The following is a 24,982-nucleotide window of genomic DNA, read 5'->3' as shown; positions in this document are numbered from 1 at the left end:
TTTTATTCTATAAAATAATCTGAAATGATCTGTTGAAGCTATATAAAAAGCATATTAAAGTTTTAAAACTGTACTTTGACAATACAGCCTAGGCTCCAATCACATAATCATTATAGGGTGAGCAAGATTTTCTAGATTAAATCTTAACTAGGAATAAGACTAAGTTGTAAATGTATTTATTATTTCCATTGCCCTATCCTGAATATCAGTTTACTAAGATTTCTTTTGGAAGGAAAAAATGGAACTTCTTTGGCCACTGTTGACAACTGTAATCTAAATTTTTATACCAAATACTGTAAAAAACTTAATTTCCAAGATAGAGACCAAGAGCAGTATCCTTACTCTGAAAAGGAAAGAAATTTAAAAAATAACATTAAAGAAAGCACCCAACAGATTTTTCTGGCTTGAAAATAAATTGTTGCTCAAAATTACTTCCTTAAATGATAAATCACCTATGAATTTTAAATATAAATTGCGATTAAAGATAAATTAATGTTGAAGACTAAAACTGGAGATTTATAGTAACTGGAACACTTTCACTAGACTATTAGTCATTTACTGCAAAGTTTCAAAAAGGATATCAAGCTTAGTAATGTTCTGTTTGCTTGTATAAATAGTGACAAGTGGGCCTTCTTTGGCAGTTCAGTGGTTAAGACTCCACATTCCCAATGCAAGGGGTGCAGGTCTGATCCCTGGTTGGGGAACTAAGATCCCACATGCAATGTGGCATGGCCAAAAAAAAAAAAGAAGGGACAAGCAAAACTGATAAGTAGCATGGTTTAAAAACATGGACATTTATTGTTACAAAATTAACTGGTTTGATTAAAAAACCATTATATTTAAAAATAATTTAATACAAGTTAAAATAATTGTAAATTGTGATTCTTTTGAGTGCAAACAAGTGGTTACCCAAAGAAGAAATGAAACCTCAAGTTGTAATAAAATCTATTCCTGAAGTTAGTGGGTATTACATAGAAATATTTATACTGCGTTCTTCTACTCCCGTATTTACTTTTAAAGAGTTAGGAGAATTTAAACAGAATGTGAAGACATAAATTATAAATAAATATAAAAAATATATCTGTACAAGACTTACTGAAGACATGATTATCTCTGTATAAATGCCTACATATGAGACTATAAATAAAATAAAATGTTGAAGAACTCTGTTCTCTCAATTTTAGAAAACACGACTTTTTGGAAGACAGATGTTTAAAGTCAAGGCACTAGGACTTGGCTAATTTCACACAGTGGGATCATCAACAAATTGTGATTAAATGGAAACTACTCTAAAGACAAAAACTTCCCAATATGAAAAACACAAATCAGCCTTTCTGAATCACAAAAATTCTAAAATAGAAAGGTAAGGGGACAAAACATGTGAAATTAAGAAAAAGAAATTGTATCTTTGGGGTTTCTTTTTCACACAGCTACGCTTAGTCTAGGTAACTCCTCGGCAGGCATGCTTTTTGTGGCATCCAGTTGGTTATATTCCTGTATGAGTGCTGATAAAGATGACAGGGCTTCTGTGAAACAGCTTTCCTCCATCCCTTCAATTTGTAGATAGTGATGAAGATGAGCCTATAAATAAAAAAACTGAATGATCTTGACCATTTTCAGGAAATTTAATACAGACAACTATCCTATAATGTAAATATTCATATTAAAAAGATAGTTCACACTCAGCTTTACAAGAGAAATGAGAACCTAAATCCTATAAACCCATGAGATTTCTCATTTGGAGTCTGAGTAAGCCTCTCCTCTTCAGTTATAATCAATACACAGATATAAGATAGAGCAGGCAGGATCACACCTGATTTGTGTTACTTTAATTCTTGAGCACACATCTTAAATAGCCAAAATAAACACATATAGTTAAAAAGGTGTACTGATGATTACCCTTTTTCTGTAGAGCCTCGTGAATCTCTCTCTCAGTTCTATGAAGGTAGGCTTGACGCATGTGTTGTTTGCTAAAGCTAATAATGAATGGGAATGGCCCACAGGAGGTACTGAACACAGGCTGGTCTTCCAGCCTTCTTGATTCCAGGAGACAAACCGTAGAGAAGGTTTTAATCTGAGATGCAAAAACTCAAAGGTAAGAATTAAGGTACTAAAATATCTGCCATATTATGGCAGCCCACATTAGTTAAACTGGGACATTACTAATGGTACCATTCTAAGTGCTTAGTATATAATGTAAGTTACCTATTTTTTAATACTAGCAGTATTATGGTACAGTCTAACAGTGAACTAAGGGACATTAAATTGGCCGTAATGGTGATTCAAGAAGCTAGAAACACATTCCTTAACATTAGAAATCTGGGGATGAAAAGAAATGAAGGTATTATAATTTTCCTTACTTTGTAATTCAATAGAGCAGTTTTCCTAAAAAATAAGACTGTCAAATAGGAAAACAAACTTAGAAGCAGTGTAGTGGTAGTAGCGGTGGTAATAAAAACAATAATAGCTAAATTTCCTGAACATTTTCAGAAAATAACATCTCATCATTTAATGTGCATAACATAATTAACATAAATAACAACTCTGTACTATTATTATACTTATTCCACATTTGAGGAAAATAGGCTCAGAGAGGCTAAGTAGCTTGCTCAAAGTCACACTTCAATTAAGTTCACAGTGCTACTTAACTACATGCTACACTGTTACAAACAGTACACATAACATTATCTTGAAAAATATAAAATTGAACCTTTCAATATTTCTGCGAAGATCAGAAATCTGTACATTTCCTCTAACCATGAGGGCACAGGCGAGGTAGAGACTATGTTTGGGGTCAGCTCGAATTAGCTGGTGATCTTTACTGAAGGCATCTGAAAACATCTGATCCAACCTAAAACAATGAGACAGTCACTGTTTATACAAAATACTGTACTACATCTTTCTTCTATGTGTAACTATAAAATGAAAAGACAGTCATCTACAGGTAAATAAACTTCACACACAAATATATTCTGAATCTCAGCTATCATTTCCTCAAAGCAATCTGGATAAATATGAGAGAAAATCACGCAATATATTTTTTTTAGGGGGAATAAAAAGCTTCTGCAATATATTTTATATATACCTGATTTCAGGTAGCTACAAAATATTGACTACATCATTAGTGAGCTCTATGTAGTACTAATTTCTGAAAATTGTGTCATTTTTACTTAGTTCAGTATGCTTATCTACTTTGTAGTATCAGAACTATCAAAACTAATTAAAAACCTACTACATTAAGATTACTTTGTCTATAAAATATATCATAAACTACTTAGGAATAATGAGGAAGCTATCAAAGGACAATGTTAGGCTCTCCAAAAAAGACACTACTCTATACTACTATTCCTGAACAGGGAGGCTTTTAAGTGAATGAAGTCTTTTAACTTCATTCTTTTATCATTCCTCTAAAGAAAGGAAGATAAAAGTGACCGATGAAGTTTACATCTAATAATACGCAGGCTCTTAGGCCTTTAATATGACCCCAGTCTGGGGTCATATTAAATGCATTACACTATGCTGCCTATTCATTCAGTAGATATTTACTAAATGCCTATTATGTGCCAGACACTATTCTAGGTGCAAGAGACCCAGCAGTGAACAACAAAAATTTCCTACTCTAATGGAGCTTACATTCTATCCTGATTCTTCTACAGTAAGAAGGATAGAGGACTCTCTTAGTGGATGGTGAGCTTTGGGGGATTCATGAATCCTCTACTGTGCTCAAAATTTTGGTGTGTATGTGCTTTTGGGCATTTTTATGAAGTCAAGGAAACCCAGAAAAGGTTAAGAACCACTATACAACAAGTAGGCACACTCATTCTTTTGTCAAAAAAAATATAAGAACTAGCAAGGAGCTATTTATAGTTATTGGGATATTTCTCTTTACATTACAAACAAGGAATTTAATATACACACGCTAATATGTGCATTTTTATCACATAAAAATGGACTAGATGACGTTTATTAATATGAAGCACATCCAAAAACCATTCTCAGTTGTTTGTAAACTACTAATAAGAAATTAAAGTCTTAAAACTATGCCTTTTAATAGTACAATTTAAAAACAATTTATTATTTGCTCAAGGATAAACGTGTCCATATGTGGATATGGCAGCCTTTGAAATACCTATAGTACAGAAGCAAAAAGAAAATAAAAAAGGAAAACCCCCACAAAGCTAGAAAGAACACTGTGATAAGTTCCTTAAGAGTCTAACATTCTTAAGGTTCCTTACAGAACAAACCTGCAACAAGCTATAAATATATAAACATTTTAAATGCTGACACCATTATTTTTATCAAAATATACCAAGCACGGGACTTCCCTGGCGGCACCGTGCTTAAGACTCCGCGCATCCAATGCAGGGGGCCTGGGTTCAATCCCTGCTCGGGGAACTAAATGCCATATGCATGCTGCAACTAAGAGTTCACATGCCACAACTAAGGAGCTGGTAAGCTGCAACTAAGGAGCCCACCTGCCACAACTAAGACCCAGCACAACCAAAAAGAAAAAAAATATGTACACACACACACACACCAAGCAGGATTATGCTGAATTTAATTAGAAATTACATGTCTTTATTTTTTTAAGGAGTAACTTTAAATGTCTGGATAATCACTACTGTACAATAAATAGTTTAGCACCAATTTACATTCTATGTATCCACATTAAAGGTGTACCTTTTACTAAATATACTCATTTTTAATATGCTGGGCTGATAATAAAAGCAATCATTTAATGATTGATTCCCATGTTCAATAAACTATCCAAGTTGCTTAACTTGTTAAGCTCATCAGCATCCCACAAAGAGAGAGACCGCACCTATTAGTTGGCATAGTCAGTTATTTACTTGCTCAAATAGAAGTTAATCAGTATTACTGTGACATTCCCACAGTATAGAATTATGTTGCCAAAATTTAAACTATTAAAAAGATCTGTAATCTAGTTTTTACTTTATCATTTACATAATTTCCTCTAGCAGAGTTTGACAAGACCTTTTCCCTCAGTCAACTGTGAATGTCAGTGTGACCTTTTCAAGCTCATCATCACTGTATATGATAAGAGTATGTTTCAACTACATTTTTGTTAAGTAAATTGATGTAAGTTTTATGCTTAAAAATGACACAGTTATAAAACAAGGTGTTCTGGAAGTGATACATAATAGCTATAATAGAGTAATATCTGTAAACCCTCTTTGGTGCTGGACTGGGGTAAGAGCTTTAAAAGATACTCTTATTTAATATACCAACAAGCTTATGAGGTAGATACTCTGACTCTCATTTTTAAAGATGAGAAAAACTAAAAGTTCGTCACCTGCCCAAGGTTCTGTAGCTAGAAATGATGGAATTAGCATTCATATTTAAGTACATCAGACTTCAAAGCCTTTAAATCTTTTTCAATAAAAATTATATCTTTATTAATTTTCATAAGCTTAAAAATTTAGATTTAATTTCAAATAGTTTAATACTGACATTTTTAAACAATGACTTCTAAACAAGGAAGCATTCACTTAATGGAAAAATGGCTGTCATCACCTATACTTTATATAATTCTCACAAAGAAAATGGTATGAAGAAATAACTAGTTATTATAAACTTTTCTCTTAAAAATGTGTTTGCTTTTAAAGTAATTTGAGCCCTCAAGTAATTGGAATAAAGTTACTACATCTTACCTTCGAGAAGGAATGTTAACATCTGCCAGTGTATACAGAGGTGTTAGGCTTGACACAAGATAATGCAGTTGAGGAAAAGGAACTAAATTCATGCTGATTTCATTAAGGTCCATATTAAGGGATCCTTCAAACCTTGCAGAGCTAAAAAAATTAACATTAAAGCATGAAAAATATTTAACTTAATGTAGCTTGATTTAGTCAGCAGGCACTTTCCTACATCCTTTCATACGCTGTACTTCATTAGAGAATATATGCTCTTTTTTTTCTGTATTAGTGAAATTTAGTATCATGAACATCGTGTATAATCAAAATATAACATAACATCTACAGCAATTCTTATTTCAGGATTATCTGAAGTGTAACCACTCTACTACAGTTGCTAATTACCTACATAAAAATCTTACTTAAAACAGACTTTAGATTGAATTAAATACATACAGTTCAACAGTTATTTAATTATTCTATAAACCTTACTAAATTCCCCTGGGATTTGCTTACATGCTCTACAATTTGGAATATAATAATGCCAAAGCAATTTTTTAGATCAAAGTCGAAGAAATATTTTGGACCAGCTAATAAAGAGGTACAGATTAGCTGGTTTAAAAGGTTAAGACATTTTGCAGCAAAAAAAAAGTGTATCTCCTTCAAAACCCTTTACCATTTAACATCTGTTAATATTCCATGGAACGTACCTGGGGAAAATAAAATGCTCCTCTGGAGTCAGAGAAAATAAAATTCTGGCCTATTACTCCAAGATCTGAAAACACTAGACAAACTAAAATTTTTATTTTAAATAAAGTTTTTAAAAAAGCTTCTACAACTCAGAATAACTAAAAAATGCTACTGCAAAACATTATCAAAAGCAAGGGAAATTTTTAAACTGCCCTTAAGTACACTGTCAAACGGATTACCTTGTTAGGTTGAGCAGCAAATTTGCCACAATGTTGTTCATTGCATCAAATGGTTTCTCCTGCCGCTTTTTAAAAGCTCCAGCACTTGAAGTAACCAGACTCTTTGGCTTTATAGCTGTACCCAACTTTCCAGAATTCACCATGAGGTCAATTTTGCTAATGATGTCAAATAAAGACTTTTAAGGGAAAAATATTGGGAGAGAAGCGATTAAGAAGAGAGGACATAAATGACATTCTACCAGGAAGAAAAAGACCAAAAAAAGCAATTTAAACTTATTTTTTCTCTAAGATGGGAAGGCTGAAAAGTGAAGAGACTGTTTCACGTACACACATAAGCATAACACAGGCCTGAATGTATACATAATATGTCCATAAATTACAATGCCATTTCTTACTTGGTTGTCAATGGGCAACACACAGTCTGCATGCTCGTTAAGTTCCTTCATTGCCAACATGCTATTATAAGGCGAGGTTATGACATCATCTTCACCAGAAGGATAAATTGAAGTCACGAATCTGTATACTTCTGGGAATTCATCCTCAAGCACCTTTAAAAGAAATGTGCCAAGTCCAGATCCTGTTCCTGAAGATTAAGATTTCAAAAAGAAAACAGCATAAATGGTTCAGAATATAACGGAATTCTGTTTTTGTGTTAAAAACCTATGTATTAAAGACATAAAATTTTCAACTTATTCCTGTGATTATATATTAACTAATTAATTTCAGATAAAGAAATGAAGACAATATAGGTAGTGAGACTTAAAGTCATGAATTCAACCTCTGGGTCTGACTGTGATGAGAGGCCTTTCTATATTTTACACTTTTTTACATTCAAGTTATATCTCTATGATGTCAAAAGAACTGACTGAAGAGTAAAAAATGCAACTAAGACAGTATTTAGTCTACACTTGATGTTAAGCAACTTAAGAAAAAACAATCTTGACATCTTTAGTGCAGCACCTATATAATCTTAATGATGAACACTATCATGACATTAAGCAACTTAAATGCTGAGTTAAAATTTAAAGTTAAGCACGACCAACTTGAATTTACAAAAGTTTCAAAGAGGAAACTTTTTTACTATCTATCTGAAAGCAGAAACTCTAAGAACTTCATTAAGGTAATTTTCTGACACACAGAATTACATATATATAAATTCAGATATTTTTAAGAACTAAAAGAGAGAAAACTGGAATCCTTTACCCTGGTGCTTTTCAAACTATGGCTTGTGAACCATCAGTGGGCTATGAAACTAATTTATAAGGTTAGGACCAGTATTTTCTTTTCTTAAATGAAACGCAGAAATATTAGTATGTCACATATAGTGTGGGTAAATAATCTTTTGTTTTAGTTTGTGTATGTTTGTGTGTGTGTTGGTTTGTAATGTAAAACGTATTTCTTGCTGTCCAGATGAGAAAAAGTTTATAAGCCAATAATGCTCTAACCCCATTTGGATAAATATTAAAAGGCTATGATGACGGGTTCGTGCCCCGGTCCGGGAAGATCCCACATGCCACGGAGCGGCTAGGCCCGTGAGCCACGGCCGCTGAGCCTGCGCGTCCGGAGCCTGTGCTCTGCAACGGGAGAGGCCACAACAGTGAGAGGCCTGCGTAACGCAAAAAAAAAAAAAAAGAAAAAAGGCTATGATGTTAAAAATATTAGATGAAAGTGAGGGAGATTTTTTGGGTTAATCTTTAATGAGGACTTTCTAAGCATTATAAAAAACCAGAGCCATTATAGAAGATAGTTTTGATTCCATTAAAAATAAACAAAACTCCCCCCTCTCTCTATATATGTATATATAAAAACAAACAAAATAAAAAGGCAAACTAAGAAAAAATCTTCAAACATGATGGAGGACTAAATTTCTTTAATAAAGAGGGTCACAAATCAACAACAAAATAATATGAATAATGCAATGGAAAAATGAGCAAAGGATATAAATTGTAACTCAAAATAAATCAAATGGCAAATAGATGTAAAGATGCTCAACCTTTTCTCTAATTAAAAAATGCAAATTAAAGCAATATAATTTTGAACATATTGTATTAGACAGATTTTGTCTCATAATACTCAGCGTTGGTGACAGTGTGCGGAAATAAACTCTTATATATTGCTGCTAATCATACGGATTGATGCAATAATGTAGGAAGGTTATTTAGTAATATCAACCAAAGCTTAAAATGTACATATTCTTTGGTTCCACTTTCCTTTCTAGGAATACTGCCTACAGCTATTGTGGCACAAATGAACAAAGATATAGGTACCAGATGTTCGCTGGGGATTTTATGTAGTAGCTAAAAACCATAAATAACTTGACATCCACCAATGAGGAACTGACTTTAAAAATTATTACATATTCTCACAATTGGACAGAGCTGATGAAAGATGTTCAGGAAAGATTTAAAGTGAAAACATTACAGGGTAGTATGTATTTCATGATCTTGTTTATGTAAAAACACACAATGGGCACAGGAAATATCTGGAAGGACAGACACTGGCAAACTTGATAATCTGTGAGGAGAGAGATTAGGGATGATGTGGGAAAAGACTTCATTTTTAGCCTTCAATATTATTTAAAGTATTTTTGCCATTTTCAGTGAATTATAAATAAAGTACAGTCTACTGAGATTCTGAGTAACAGAGGGATATAAAAAAAAAAGCACCATAATGAACTATAAATCAAATTGGTTTTTTTCGAAAACTTACTCAAAATCTGCAGGTTAATTATACCAGTATAAACAAAATTAGTTTTTTTTTTTTTTTTTTAGCAGTACGCGGCCTCTCACTGTTGTGGCCTCTCCCGTTGCGGAGCACAGGCTCCGGATGCGCAGGCTCAGCGGCCATGGCTCACGGGCCTAGCCGCTCCGCGCCATGTGGGATCTTCCCGGACCGGAGCACGAACCCGCGTCCCCTGCATTGGCAGGCGGACTCTCAACCACTGTGCCACCAGGGAAGCCCTGAAAATTAGCTTCTTAATTTAATGATTATGATGGTCTTCTAAAGGCATGGTTACATAGCAATTTTAACTTTAATTTTCAAATGCTATCATACTGAATAACAGATATGTATAAGAAAGTCAACTGTACATAACCTGCTGAATATAAAAATCTTAATCTCAGCTTGGAGGAAAAAAGCATGGCAAAGTTTTCTTTTAAAATAGGCTAATTCTCTTTTGAAATTATCAAATTATGATCTGTTTCTACTTCATGGAACAGGGGAACAAAATACTTCACTTGCAAGGTACAGGCTTCGCTGGGAAAGAAAGCAATGCAGATCATTTATTCTAGGTCAAGGTGATTAATTACCATGTAAGGAATGATTTAAGGGAGTTGACTAAGAGGATTTCTTTTATTTATTTCTCTTATTGGACACAAGAAAGGATTGAAGGTAGTTAAAGAAAGGGTACTGATATTCTTTTGCAAACGTATCTATGAATATGCCACAAATACTTAGTTCTAGTCAGCATATGAAACTGCACAAGCAAGCTCTTAGGAGAAAGGCAGCATTACCAAAAAGCTTATATTGAAATCTACCTTCTACTAATTTTTTCAGATTCATTTCTACTGACTCTTTAAAAGGGTTTAAATTTTTAAAAAATGGTCAGAGTGACACAATTTGACAAAAATTTAAGATAAAAAGCTGTTATGTACATACATTCATAAACATACTCTTAATTCTTAATAGTTCTATATTTATTAAGCAAAGGTCTGAAAACAAGACTTATGTTGGCAGAATGAATTCTCACTTGCATTTTCACATTGTTATAGACAAATGAATAAATAATTTTACCTCCTCCCATGGAATGTATTATAAAAAAACACTGCAAACAATCACAGTGCTCTGCTGACTTTCTGAGTTTCTCTAAAATTTGTTCCTGATAAAGACTGCCAAACACTTTGTGACCCACAGCCCTGGAAAAAAGAATATAGATTAAAAAATAAAATCCTTGCATTTATTATTTCAAGATTTTATTATTTCTGAACTAAATGAAAAGACTACAGATAAGCTTCAAAAAGTATTTTTACTGTAGTAAGTAAATTTTATTCCTGTTTAACATCAATAAATCATATTACGATATCTCAAGGATACAGGAAGATAATTTAACAAATATATATACCTATAATCCTCAAATATCCTGATAAAATAGTTCATTATCAATGGATATTAAACTATGTTTTTTTTTTTTGTTTGCGGTACACGGGCTTCTCACGGCTGTGGCCTCTCCCATTGCGGAGCACAGGCTCCAGACGTGCAGGCTCAGCGGCCATGGCTCACGGGCCCAGCCGCTCTGCGGCACGTGGGATCTTCCCGGACCGGGGCACGAACCTGTGTCCCCTGCATCGGCAGGCGGACTCTCCACCACTGTGCCACCAGGGAAGCCCTAAACTATGGTTTTTAAAATTTATCTGCTCTTAAGGTATAATTACAACAAAACAAGTTTTTAGTTAGTTTTTTCTCATCTTCATTGAAAGTAAACTGATTGCACTGTCTTTCATGTACTAAAAAGCAGAATGTGGTCAACTAGAAAGACATAAAAGTAAAAAATTTTAAACTGACCTACTTTGGTTTAAAACATGAAAAAAATATTGGTCATATCATGTTATTACTAGATGAAATGCCACACAGTAGAAAACTGATATTCATGAGGTTCTGCAAGCCTTTTTGGTTGCCCAAATTTGCAAGTATTATTATGATGAATTGAAATGTAAGAACGATTTCCATACAACATGTAGTCAGGTGTAACTCAAAAGTTGCAGAATAAGTTATACGACAATTAGAGAAAGCTGGTTGGATGGTTAGGTGGACTCACTTATTTTAGTGACTGGCTCTCCCCAAATAAGTCTCTCAGAACACAAGACTCAAATTCATGCTTTAGTAAAATTACACAATATTACACATTATAAACCTGAGGGACTAACTGCAAATAATTTAAATAACAAATATTAGATTGGCAAACAAGAACCTACTTACTTTTTAAAAAAACAGCAAAACCAGTGTCAATGTAAATTTTAAAATGATCACTGTTGGAGCTTTTTTCCCATTAAGGAGAAGAGACCATTATATATTTAAGGGCCAAATATAGCCTCAGACTGACCTTGAATGCTGGGACACTGGTCTGGCTTATATCTCTATCAATTCTATTAAATCTGACTGATGGGAAAACTTTGACAGAGTCGAATACTATAGGTAAGAGGACAGTTTATAAAAATACAACTTTTAAATTGATACAGCCACTATGGAGAACAGTATGGAGGTTCCTTAAAAAACTAAAAATAGAACTACCATATGACCCAGCAATCCACTACTGGGCATATACCCTGAGAAAACCATAATTCAAAAGACTCATGTACCACAATGTTCACTGCAGCACTATTTACAATAGCTAGGACATGGAAGCAACCTAAGTGTCCATCAACAGATGAATGGATAAAGAAGATGTGGCACATATATACAATGGAATATTACTCAGCCATAAAAAGAAACAAAATTGAGTTATTTGTAGTGAGGTGGATGGACCAATAGTCTCTCATACAGAGTGAAGTAAGGTTCTGAGGAACCTAGGGGCAGGACAGGAATAAAGATGCAGATGTAGAGAATGGACTTGAGGACATGGGGAGGGGGAAGGGTAAGCTGGGACAAAGTGAGAGAGTGGCATGGACATACATACACTACCAAATGTAAAACAGCTAGCTAGTGGGAAGCAGATGCATAGCACAGGGAGATCAGCTCGGTGCTCTGTGACCACCTAGAGGGGTGGGATAGGGAGGGTGGGAGGGAGATGCAAGAGGGAGGAGATATGGGGATATATGTATACGTATAGCTGATTCACTCTGTTATACAGGAGAAACACAACAACGTAAAGCAATTATATTCCAATAAAGATGTTAAAAAGAAAAAGGTAAGGGTTTTCATATACAAATTAGTATGCTAGCTACATTGTTCCGTGCCTTAATACTTCTGATTTTTAAAATGTTAGAAAATTTCCATACAGATATGTTACATTTTATAAGAGTTGCATGATTTTCCATTGTATGGATATACTATAATTGATTTAAACAAGCCCCTGTTGAGTACTATCTGATGTTAAAAACAATGTTTCAGTGAACAATCTTTCATTTGTATCTTTATGGACAAGTGAAGAATTCTATAGAATATATAAATGTGGAACTACATATCAAAAAAATAAATACAACTTTTGTCACTACTTAGCAGTTATGCAAGAATCAAATTACAATGAGAAATTTAGTAAATCAATTTTTCATGATTCATCTTTTTCTTAAAAAAAAAAAAAGAGAAACAACTAGGATACAGATGGCTTCCAAGCACTGTGAACACCATCATCTATCAAGGAAAAGATGATGGGTTGAAAGGCCTAGAGTTAGGTATGGCAAGTTGTATCTTGCTTCATGTCAGCAGGACCTATCAGAATAAAGGAAAGATTCCTCATTTTTTTTCAGATGACATTTAATTTTTACATCCAGCATATTCTCACCAATTATTCCCTGAGCCAGAAATATCAGTGATGAGCTGCTTACTATCAAATACATCTCTCAATGGTCCCTGAAGAATTTCATTTACTACCCCTTCCTCCATGTCAATCAAGACAGCCTGAGAAAGACAAATAAAATGTAATTAGCATATTTTTCTTTAGTCACTCTGTAAATAAAAAGAATTTTTGAAGTTGCATTGTTCTTTTTATAGTTTAAGTTTGATCAAATCTTTGACTCTCTTTGCGCAGTCTGTTATAAAACTTAAAAAATAATTTCACTCTGCTCCAAAGGTGGAATCCAATGAGAAGATGGATTCTAAATTCTTACCCTAAGAATAAGAAGGAAAAAAAGGAACTGAATAATTCTGATTTTCTAACAATTCTTTTATTTATGTGCTTATGTGACTATAAATTTCTTGAGAACAGGTCTCAGAAGTTTAGAAGGTAACCTTAACCAGAAACAATTCTCAATAAATGTAGGGTTCATTAATGTATTTGGTCACTAGGAATAACCATGCTGCTCTTTATGAATCACAGCCGAAAACTGTCCAAATCGAATCAGTAAACTACTATTACGTGCAAAGCCAAGGCACTGGATAGATGTCAAAGATGACAACAGCGTCCCTTCCCCTAAGTAACTCGCAATCTAAATTCACAAACTCACTAAATATCACAAACTTTATTGACATGGGAGATAACCTCTATTGCTAAGAAGAAAATGAGAAAATAAAACATAAAATTAGCTATGGAAAGAAAAATAGAAAAGACTGGATGGAAATACAGCAAAATGTAAGCAGAGATAGCTTGGCAGTAGAATTATATACCCTCTGTCCCCACTGTTTTGTACTTTACTTTCTATATTTTCTACACTGAGGAAGAAGAAAGAGTAAAATAGAGTTAAATAAATAAAAAAGTTGAAAAAAGTAATCTGAAATGATGTTAGGGTACCCTTTAACCTAAGTCTTTGATTCAGTGTCACAGAGAAAGTGCTTGATTTATGGGCTTTTTCAGTGCTGGTGAGCATGTAACATTAAGCACTTACTACATGCCACGGTACATGTATCACCCCATTTAATCCTCACAACCCTATGCATAGGTACTGTAATTACTCCCAGTTTACACATGAGGAAACTGAGGCCTAGAAAAATTAAATAACTTGGCTGTGATCACCCAGCTAGGAAGTGGTAGAGCTGATTCAAACCTGGCTAGCCTGGCTGCAGAATCTTCACTCTTAACCACCAAACTCTATGCTCTATTATTTTATCAAAGGGAGACAGTCAAGTTTGACACTTACCGAGTACTGACTACAGTGGAGTCACAATTTATGCCCATTTAAATTCTGTGAATTCAATTATTTGTGTAATTAAGTATGCTACTGTAAGCTGGCAATTAAAATATTATTACACAGTACTTTAGAAATATATTTCTAATTGTATGACAGCATACCACTTTTTTTTTAAACATCTTTATTGGAGTATAATTGCTTTACAATGGTGTGTTAGTTTCTGCCGTATAACAAAGTGAATCAGCTATACATATACATATATCCCCATATCCCCTCCCTCTTGCGTCTCCCTCCTACCCTCCCTATCCCATCCCTCTAGGTGGTCACAGAGCACGGAGCTGATCTCCCTGTGCTATACGGCTGCTTCCCACTAGCTATCGGTTTCACATTTGGTAGTGTATATATGTCCATACCACTCTCTCACTTTGTCCCAGTTTACCCCTCCCCCTCCCTGTGTCCTCAAGTCCATTCTCTAGTAGGTCCACATCTTTATTCCCGTCCTGCCCCTAGGTTCTTCATGACCTTTTTTTTTTTTTAGATTCCATATATATGTGTTAGGATACGGTATTTGTTTTTCTCTGACTTACTTCACTCTGTATGACAGACTCTAAGTCCATCCACCTCACTACAAATAACTCAATTTTGCTTCTTTTTATGGCTGAGTAATATCACATGTTACATCATCATGTTACAGTGGTATATTAGAAAGACTGTAAAATTCTGTTTTATAAACGTGCTCCTTTAAATACAGCATCAATATACATACACAGGATTATACAGGGTCATTTCTTGGCAATTTTAGGGAGTTTCAAGGATTTTTTTGATAATATGCAATTTTTATCTTAAATCCTGACTTTAACACCCAATCAACCATGTAAGAGGGATTTCACTGTTGTGTAAGATTACAAAAAAGAACAAAATTAGCTTCTACTGTCCTTGTTCCAAAATAGATTTACTGAGATGATTTGTGGAAGATTAAACATATTTAAGTCATGCTTTCAATTACTTTGCAATCAGGCAAAGGAAGGGGAATACAGAATACAAACTGACATTCAAGCACCTCCTGAAGTCAGTTTTGAGAGAATCATCACTGTCATAGTCACTTAGCATTAAACCCTGACAGTCTGTAACTCTTTCAATCTTTCCTTACCTCTGATTTGTTTTTCCATAGGAAATTAATTACAATTACAAGGAGTTATTCTGGATTCCTCACTTAGCCATCCAAGATCTAGAGTCACAACTTCCAAGATTCGATGTTTATTATTTTATTCCAGAGCTACCTGGTGATAGCTTTTAGGTCCTTGAGCTTCCTCTTAATTGTAATACAGGATTTACAAAATTCTGAGTGTTTGCCTATTAACACAGTGGAGGAACCCAGCCACCAAATTATCTTTTGAAGCCTAGACTCTTCAGTGATCAGAGCCACATGACACCAAGACTACTAAGAAGAAATGGAAGAACACCTTCTAGGAAAAAAGCCAAAGGCTATAGAAACATACTGATTTATTCTCTTCCAGCAGTGTTTCCTCCATTTGCCAACTTGCTCACTGGTAGGGTGGTGGGAAAGAGCTCAGATTGGGAGTGGTCTAGGAAATGTCAATGTTTCTTTATCTCTGAGCAAGCTTTGGATTGGGATGTTAGCACTCTCCAAGGCATGAACTATACCAAATGTTAATCAATTATCCTAACAGACTACAAGCACATAGTCTCTGCCCTAAATTTGTTTCCCAAGGACACTGGAGATCACAGATACAAGGTGATGGTTCCCAGATACTACAACCTACTGCTCTTTACTCTTTCAGCCACTACTCCCGGTCTGATCCTTATCATCTCAATTACTTCCACAGCACCAAAACTGCCTTTCTTTTCTGTCATAGTCAAACATTACTGATCAACAGTTGGAAAAAGCAGTTTGTTGCAGAGACACAATCGAAGAAGAGAAGTGTTAACTGCAATGAGATTAAGACTAAATATGGGCTATTGACTAGAAGTATTTTTGTTCAGGAGGTCTTATATGGTTATGTTATGTATTCACTAGAATGTGGTTGAATCTATGCTTTGTACTGGGAATAGTAACTCTGGTGCAAGTAAACCTTTCATCATTTTTATATGAAAATTAACCTTCATTAGAATGTATTTTAGGCTTAGAGTTAAGAAAAGCTTTTGTTATCATTTATCTAGACATATATTTCCCCTAAAACATTTAGAAAAATGCCAAATATGCAGTATTTTCACTTTAAGCACAAAATTTTCCCCCTAAAGTTTCATGGAGACACAAATGTCTGCTTAATTATATTTATATTAAATGTGGCTTAGCAAATACCCTTTTTTTATTTTGAGAAGTTAAATTAAAATTTTATTCTTATGATAGTTATGGAAGTAGAGTTATTTTTAAAAGCACATGCAATATAAGAATCCAAGTGTATAAGACTTACTCGTGCTTTTAAAGAACAAATTTTCCCCTTGGAAATACTGCCACCATCACCAACCACTCTGAAAGGTAAAAGGTGAGAAAAGGTCATAAGATCTTCCACGCTAATAGTGCTATCAGGTAATAAAATTAACTTCCATTCACACAGTAAAACTACTTATAGGCCAAGTGAGGCAGACACAAAAGGCAACAAAGAAGCCATTCGTAATCTCCCACCTCCCAATAGGCTGAAAAAATGAGGTACTTATTTCCCTGGCTTTCTTTGTAGTTTGGGCTGGTCATGTAATCCAGTTCTGGGTAATGAAATAAAAAGGAGATATTCTGGGAAGCTTTCTTATAAAAAGGACCAGATGCAGTTGGTCCTTTTTCCTACCTTGAACACGAATCTAGATGGGATTCCTGGCAGTGGAGGCTGTCATTTTATGGTTATGAAGTACAAAAACATGAGGACAAAAAACCAGCACATGAAACAATATGACAGTATCTTGGTCTTTAGGGCATGTCTCTAAACACAGATTTCTTTGTATGTGACATAACTGGATACATCTATTGTTTAAGCCACCATTAGTGAGGCTTTCTGTTGTAGCCAGACACACATCAACTAACATACCAGTTATATACAGTTGAGTATCTAAGGCTGTTCCTAGAATTTCATGTTGAAGTCACCAAAGTAACTAAGTCTATGACTACAAACAGTGGACAAGTCAATATAGTTTATAAGACAGAATATATGAAGGGAAGCTGAATTGAGCATAGATGATGCTATAGGTCGGGGGTTGATAATCTATAATCCTCAGGCCAAGTATGACCAGCTACTTGTGAAAACGAGTTTTATTGGAACAAAGCCACACTCATTTGTTTATGTACTATCTATACCTACATTCACACTCCAATGGCGGGCTCAAGGAGATGTGATATGGACTTTACGGTCTGCAAAACCTGAAATATCTACCATCCGGTCCTTTACAGGAAAGGTTTGCCAACCCCTGGTATAGGTAAATTCCTATCATGCTATTAAAAAGGTATGATAATTTCCTCAAATAAATAAGTATATACAAAGGTGTGGTCTTATTTTTGAAAAAGAATTTTTGTACTAACTTGTGGAATAGATGCTGCATGTGTTGATACTATGTTGGAAAGAAGAGCAAGATGCCAAGGCTCTTCTCCTCAAACTTGATATTGGAGAAATAAGTATGCTCTCAGGTTAAATTATAAAACGAACCGAGTAGATGAGAACAGAATTAGGTAAAGTCACCTGATTAAGAGAGAATGGCTTCCAGCTGAATCTCAACTATGTAATATTCAATGAAAGGAGTTATTACAGAGGGAATGGAAGTACAGATTTAGTTAGAATACTACCTACAAGGAAGTATTACAAAGGCAAATTTGAGTCTCTTAATAGTATGTAGGGGAGATGATGTTCTAGTTTACAAACAAGAGGTAATCTAGTCCATGTGACAGATATCTCCATATTAATAAAGATAAATAACACCAGTCATTAAGGTAATACACCTAACTTACCTTGGTCTGATTCCATGGTCACTAAGTAACCTTTTATTACTTAGCTCTCCTGATAGATTTCCTACAGAAGAGAATGTGCTTTTGAAAGAAAATGGGTGTCTAGTCTTTTTGAGTTATAGCTCCTACTGTCCATGACTACACTGACTTTCTGCTTTGTAATTTCCTATCTGAGTTTGGTTTATCTGCCTGTACTAGAGAGCACTGGACCCATTATCAAGATGTCATCGAAGCTCCTGAGTTTGCAAGCGTGAGGGTCAGACTCTGAAATTCACTAAGGAAGTGGGGCCTAATTAGCCTTCCCAGGGAGATAACTGCCTCAAACACCCAACCAACTAATTCAAACTAGAACTGAAATCTTTATTAGATTAAAACTGGATATAAAGTATGTATTTTTCAGTTCAAGCCCGGCAGGTTTAGTTTTATTAAGCATTTTGAAAATGCACGAACTTCATGATTTAATGTTAAAAGCTTAGAAACACACCCTGAATGTCAAATTACTCTTTCAGGTAAAAGATATATACTTACATATACCCTTTATTAAGTAAACAAAACTAATCTGACAACAACTGCTCTGCTCCTTTTTAGCACATTCTATTTGTAGAGCAAATACTCCTGACCACAAGTAATATCACAGGAATGTAAACAATGTACTTTTCTTTCAAAAGTTAGCCATTATTGAATGCACTAACAAGACACTCTCAGGGAAATTTTCAGCATTCCTTTTAGTGAAACTTTATTTCAAGGTCAAGTTAAAATTAAGCACACTAAAGTTTCCTTTTATTCCTTCAAATGCCTTTAAAAGGAAACCTGTTGTCCTGCTCTGCTCTGCCTAATGACATGAGAATATTAATGACAAGAGAATGACAATATGCTTTCAACAATGAGAAAAACAAACAAAAAAGCCAAACAACTTCTTTGCAGTCATCAACTGCTTTTACTGTCCTCTGAAGAATTTTCTCCCAAACTGCTGACATGAAAATAATTATTAAGCTATGTGACAGAGTTTAACCCCATCTTACCTGGTATCCACATTTCTAAAGAAGCTGCTTATTGCCTCATCATAAATCGCTTTCTAAAAAAAAAATACATTTATTAGCGCTTGATTACGTTTTGCCTCTTTCCCAAACGAAGTCCTTTTAATTTAATAATCCCACAATACTTTAAAGGCCGGCATACGGCTACAATAAGAAAAAGCAAACAATCATAAAATGTTTATACTGATTCTTCCAATCTAGAGAAGAGCAAATACCGCGAGATCTATGGATTAAGTGCAGCTGAAGGTACTGAGAAAAGGCGTCCCCACAGAACTGTAGAGCAGGTGCATCAAATGAGAGCTTTCCCTGCATTCTTGGTGATCATTTAAAAAGCTGACTGGTTAAATTAAGGAATATAATGCCACACATGGTACCTATTTTACAAAGTACTTTCACATATGCTATCTCATTGCTCCTCACAAGAACCCTGATAAAGATGCAACCCTGAGAATTAAGGAACCTTAAAACTAAGATCTCCGGCGAGTGTTCGTTTGGACTCTTGTGTCTAACGCCAACAGAAGTTTAAAAACCAGTTTGCCCTTTACCGAGAAGATCCCATACAACTTATATCGGCCAGATAAAAGCTTCCTGAGTATTAATGCTTATTTTTTGGAAGAGCCTCGGGGACAGGCGGGCATGGGGGTCTCCCGCGCGGCGGGGACGGTACCTGGTTGACTGCGGCGTGCTCCCTCAGCGCCAGGTCCCAGAAGCAGCAGCCAATCTGGTTTCCGCACTGGCCGACTGCGCCCAGGAAGGTAAGAGAATAGACATTAGGCAGCAACAGGGCCACTCGCCTCGGCGGCGACCGGGTCCCCACCCTCCCGGGGCGGCTTACCCTGTATGACCACCGACTGAGTCATGCTGCAGCGCGACCGTTCCGCTATATCCAGGAGCCCGCGCCGGCCTGCATATTTCCGGTCCACCAACGGCTCTCTCCGAGGCGGCGGGGCGGCCGTAAGTCACGCTGCTGCCGCAAGTCGCTGCCGTAGCTCCGCTCTGCTCTAGCTTTAGGCTAAGATTTTACGTCCGAAGGCCGCGCCAAGTGCACGTGCGTCTCACTGTTACCATAGCGACTGGTCCTCCCGACAGCAGATCTTCGCTGCCATATAAATGTCTGAGCAACTGCAGCTCCGTGGGCTCGGGTCACTGGCTGGTAACTAGGCTTTGGCGTGGGATTTTAAAACGTGTGTCTTTAAAGCTGTTTATGATCTATCAGAGGTTCAGTCTTAATTTACAGTCTCAATACCTGGGGCGGCGGGTCAAATTCTGTTCATTCCGATTCCTCCGGACGCTGCGTTAATCTATTTAACAAGTCCTTTGTTCTAATAGAAAACAATGTCGATGAGCACAAAGAAACCCCAGACAAATAGCCGTGTCAGGGTACAACCGAAACTAGGTGGTTATACAGATTGACAAAAATGGCGCTTCAGAGGCCCAACCAATGTATGTTGAAGCTGTGTGCTCCCAACATTAACTTCTAGGGCCTCTGCAGGATTCAAAAGAAATTAAGACATAGATCCAGCTCCAGAAGGCTTACAATCTGATTGAAGATACACACGAAATACTCAAAAAATTGTGACGATTTTGTGGCGCTAAGTGTAATAGGATTCAGTGGATGAGAACGTGGACAAATAAATAGAAGTCTGATGGAAGAAATGAAATTAAAACTAGGCATTTTATTTATGTACAGTGTTTAGGTGGGACAAAGGAGGAGGAGATTGAAAAATCAGGTATTCCTGAAAATGACCAACTCCTAAAATTTTCAAACATTGAAAAATACTGTAAACTCTTATTAATTTAGACCAGATTTCAATTAAAAACTCAAGCACTTTTTTCGTAAAATTAATATTTTCCACAAAAATTCTGAGGAACTACAAAATACTAGGAAGCCGCCTCCCACCAAAAAAAAAAGTTAAAATTACATGTGCAACTAATGTGTGGTAATAGGAATTGTAACATTTGATTGTTTGGAACACCTTATTCCCCTACCAATACAAATAATAGTTGTTACTATATCTCTGATATCTGGTAAGTTTGAAGTTGCAATGGGTGGTTTATGAGGCTGAGGCTTTCTCACATTTCCATTTAGATGTTTTTCACCTTATTACTCACATATCTTATGATTAATAGGTAACTTTCAGTCAAGAATTTTTTGCATTTGCTGGATTTTACTCTTAACTGCTTATTAGTGAGCATGGAGTCAGTGTTAGAAGTGCAGTCAGGTTCCCCTAACACTTCACTTAGGTCTTAACATTAAAGTCCTAAAGTCTGGGACTTCTAAAATTTTCAAAGCTTGGTCCAGTTTGTGAGTAGATCTGTATCTGTGAGCTATGGTGCCAGCTCATCTGGTATTCTGGCCTCTGCAGAGCTGTACCCTTCATGCAGTGGTTAGGTCCTAGTCATGACTCCCTAGAGGTCATACATAGGAACAGAATTAAATTAAGAAAGTTCTAACAAGTCTCATTAAAAACTTCAGTCTGGGGAGAATCAGACTGAGAGGAAATTCTGCTTGAGAGTCAAGGTAGAGCCTTACCTACCGGCCACTTTAGGACTTCAGTAGAAGCAGAAAAAACATTTTAGGGTTTATACTTTCCAGGAGTCCACCTTGAAGTCATATATCTGAACATATCCTAAAGTTGAATGCACTCCTAATTAGATGGACTGAAACCTCATTTAAAATATTCAACAAACTTTCAGAAGAGCAAGCAGAACACAGGCCACCCAGAAGGCTACACACAGCTCTCGTGGAATTCTCTCTGATACACCTCCTCTGATAAAAACACAATGAAAAAGAATATATGATTTACCTTTCAAACTCTGTCTGTGAGTGGAAGAGCAGATTTCAGATAAGTAGGAAAGAAGTCAAGGAGAATTTACCCACAGAATAGCAGAATATGGTAGATTGGAGTATTGCTCTGAATTCTTTACTCTCTCCCTTTGCACATGACTGTGCAGTACCTCCTGGAATAGGGGGGTAGGCAGAGTATACGTCTTAGTCCTATTGGTCAGGCTTGGTCAAGTGGCTTGCTTTGGCCTGTAGAATGATATCAGGTATCAAAGGTTTTAGGTGTGCTTGCATGCTTTTGCCTCTTGGTCTTTGCTATTTTTCGTAAGAAAAACTACCTCAGGTGGCTGCTGTTTCCAACATGAGGAAGACATGTGGATCAGATCTGAATCTGCATCTCAGGTTGAAGTGTGGAGTACTGCTAATCCTAATCAAACCCAGGAGAGGCAAGTGGAGACCAGCTGAACAGCAGGCTCTCCACAGTCTTAACAAGAAAAAGGGTTTTGGTTAAAGCTGTGAGATTTTGGGGTGCAATAGTATTGGAGCAATAGCTGTCTAACACACCAAGCAAATAGATTGGGCAAAATTTTATATGTTAAATGTGAGCAAGAGAAAAACATCAATGAAAATTATAAAGACTACTCCTGTAAAAGGAAGGAAGGATGGAAGGAAACTAGCATGTAAAAGATGAATGAAGTACATAACCTGTAAAACTTAACCTAAGGGGAAAAAAGAAAACTCATATAATTTTTGTGCTGTAGAGGAACTTATTAATAATAAGAATATGAATTTGGTAGTACAGGAACTTAAAGACAAGATGCTAAAATAATGTATTGAGGGCTGAGTCTTGCCTTGTTTTTTTCACTACTATATCCTTAGTACTTAGAACTTTGCCTGGTGTACTATAGGTAATCAATAAATATTTGGTGAATAAATGAACTAAAATGGAAATAAAAGAGAAAGGAAACTAAAGACCAAAACATGTTAAAGGACTAATGAATAATTAGAAGCACAGAGAAGCAGACTAGAGAGCTGAAAATCAAATTACTGATTAGAAGAAAGGATTGAGATAATCACAGAGAATACTGAGGCAAAGGACAAAGGTATAAAAGCTCTTGGAAGATAATATATGTGAAAGAGGTAAAGATGGTTCAACATAAGATTAATAAGTGCCCCTGAAATAGAGAACACAGCAAATTGAAGAAGAAATGTTCTTATTGATATAAAAAATAATAAAGGAGGAAAAATCTATAGATTAAAAGCATATACCATGTTACATGGAATAATTTCTATAGAACAGTCAACACTAAGGGATATATTCTGGTTCAGTTACTCAGTTTTCAGAATAAAGAAAGAATTGTTTACGTACACAAGCAAGAAACAAAAGTTGGGGGGCGGCATGGAGAAAAAACAAGGCTCCTTTAGATTCATCTATAATACATTTAGTATTTGACGACATTACAAAGATACTACAAATTTCTGAGAAGGAATAAAATGTGTTCCAAGAAAAATATACTCCTATGGCTTTCAAAGTTGTCATTTAAATATACTTTGAATTTGTGGGCACTCTATCAATTTTTATTCCTGCTTGCACACTGCATTTCTGAGCCCATCTCTTTGTCATATAACTTGACAGACACAGCCAATAGCAGCTAACATGTTACTGACATTCTTTCTTCCAACCTCTTCACCTAGCATTCACCAGCAAATCATCTGCTTTCCAGGTTATCACAGAGTTTTCCAAAAATTTTTCCAATAGTTTTGCCCCTGAATAACATAGACAACTATCCTCTCAGTTTCCAATACCAATTTTCTTGACACTCGCTGCTTGACCACTATGCTGGTGACTTATATTTTATGTTTTTGTTACGGCAGTACCTAAGTCTGGACCTAAGTCTGTATAAGTCAGGATAAATTTTATTATGCTGTGGTAACAGCCAACCCCCAAATCTCAGTGGTGTAAAATGACAGTTGTTTATTTTTTGCACATGATACATGTCCATTGGAGGGGGGAGTCTGGTGGCTATGCTTTATGTTATCTTCACCCTGGCACCCAAGTTGCTGAGCTACCGCTCTTTGATAATTCCTGGGTTTTGTGACAAAGAGAAAGACAACTCAGGAGGGTCTTGTACTGCAATTAATGGCTGCTGTTAATTCATTGGCCAAAACTAGTCACATGGGCTCCAAGTAATCATAAGGGGACCAAGAATTACAATTTCTGGGAGACAGAAAGCCAGAAATATTTGATGAACAACATTTGTAAGTGCATCACAAGCACTCTCGAACATGACACCAAAACACAGTATCTGTGATAGGCAGCCTCTCAGATGGTACCCAGTGATCTCTGCCTCCTATTTTTTTTTGAACTTCTCTACAGATGATCTGCCTCCTATTTTTGTGTAATCACCTTCCATTGAGTCTGGGCTGGACCTAGTGGTTTCTTTCTAATGAATAGCATCCAAACACAGCCCAGCAGCCATCCTGAGTTGGGGAGACAGAGGAACGAAGATAAGAATGACAGCAGACTTTCTTGTTGGAAACAATGTAAGCCAAAAAACACTGTAGAAGAATATTTAAAGTCCTTAAAAAAAAAAAAAACCACAAAATTGTTGACCTAGGATTCTATACCCAGCAAAAAGAATGTTCAAAAATGAAGATTAAGGAAAAACATTCAAAAGGTGAATGAATTAATCACCAGAAGTCCAAAATTTAAATGAAAACCTTCAGATAAAAGGAAAATTGTTGGATGGAAATCTGGACCTACTCAAGGGGATAACACTGAAAATGATAATTATGGGGGTATATATAAAAGAGTTCTCTTGAAAAATTTCCTAAAGAGATGATTGCTTA

At 35.7% G+C, this 24,982-nt stretch overlaps 1 protein-coding gene across 1 annotated transcript; it reads right to left on the bottom strand.

Moving 5' to 3' along the window:
- Positions 1-740: 740 nt before the first annotated feature.
- On the bottom strand, positions 741-20,271 carry TUBE1 (tubulin epsilon 1). The gene is made up of 12 exons (XM_082856058.1): positions 20,183-20,271; positions 20,015-20,088; positions 19,333-19,385; positions 16,797-16,854; positions 13,080-13,195; positions 10,376-10,497; positions 6,979-7,166; positions 6,584-6,759; positions 5,673-5,813; positions 2,711-2,851; positions 1,900-2,074; positions 741-1,581 (listed from the first exon to the last, which is right to left on the bottom strand). Exons 1-12 carry the CDS (start codon positions 20,205-20,207, stop codon positions 1,423-1,425), a joined length of 1,428 nt encoding a protein of 475 aa, XP_082712184.1. The 5' UTR covers positions 20,208-20,271; the 3' UTR covers positions 741-1,422.
- Positions 20,272-24,982: the final 4,711 nt, after the last annotated feature.

Source organism: Leucopleurus acutus (genome assembly GCF_964270905.1).
Source record: "Leucopleurus acutus genome assembly, chromosome: 15".
Classification (NCBI taxonomy): domain Eukaryota; kingdom Metazoa; phylum Chordata; class Mammalia; order Artiodactyla; family Delphinidae; genus Leucopleurus; species Leucopleurus acutus.
The sequence above is the reverse complement of the archived record's forward strand: the minus strand, read 5'-3'. Positions and strand labels throughout refer to the sequence as shown.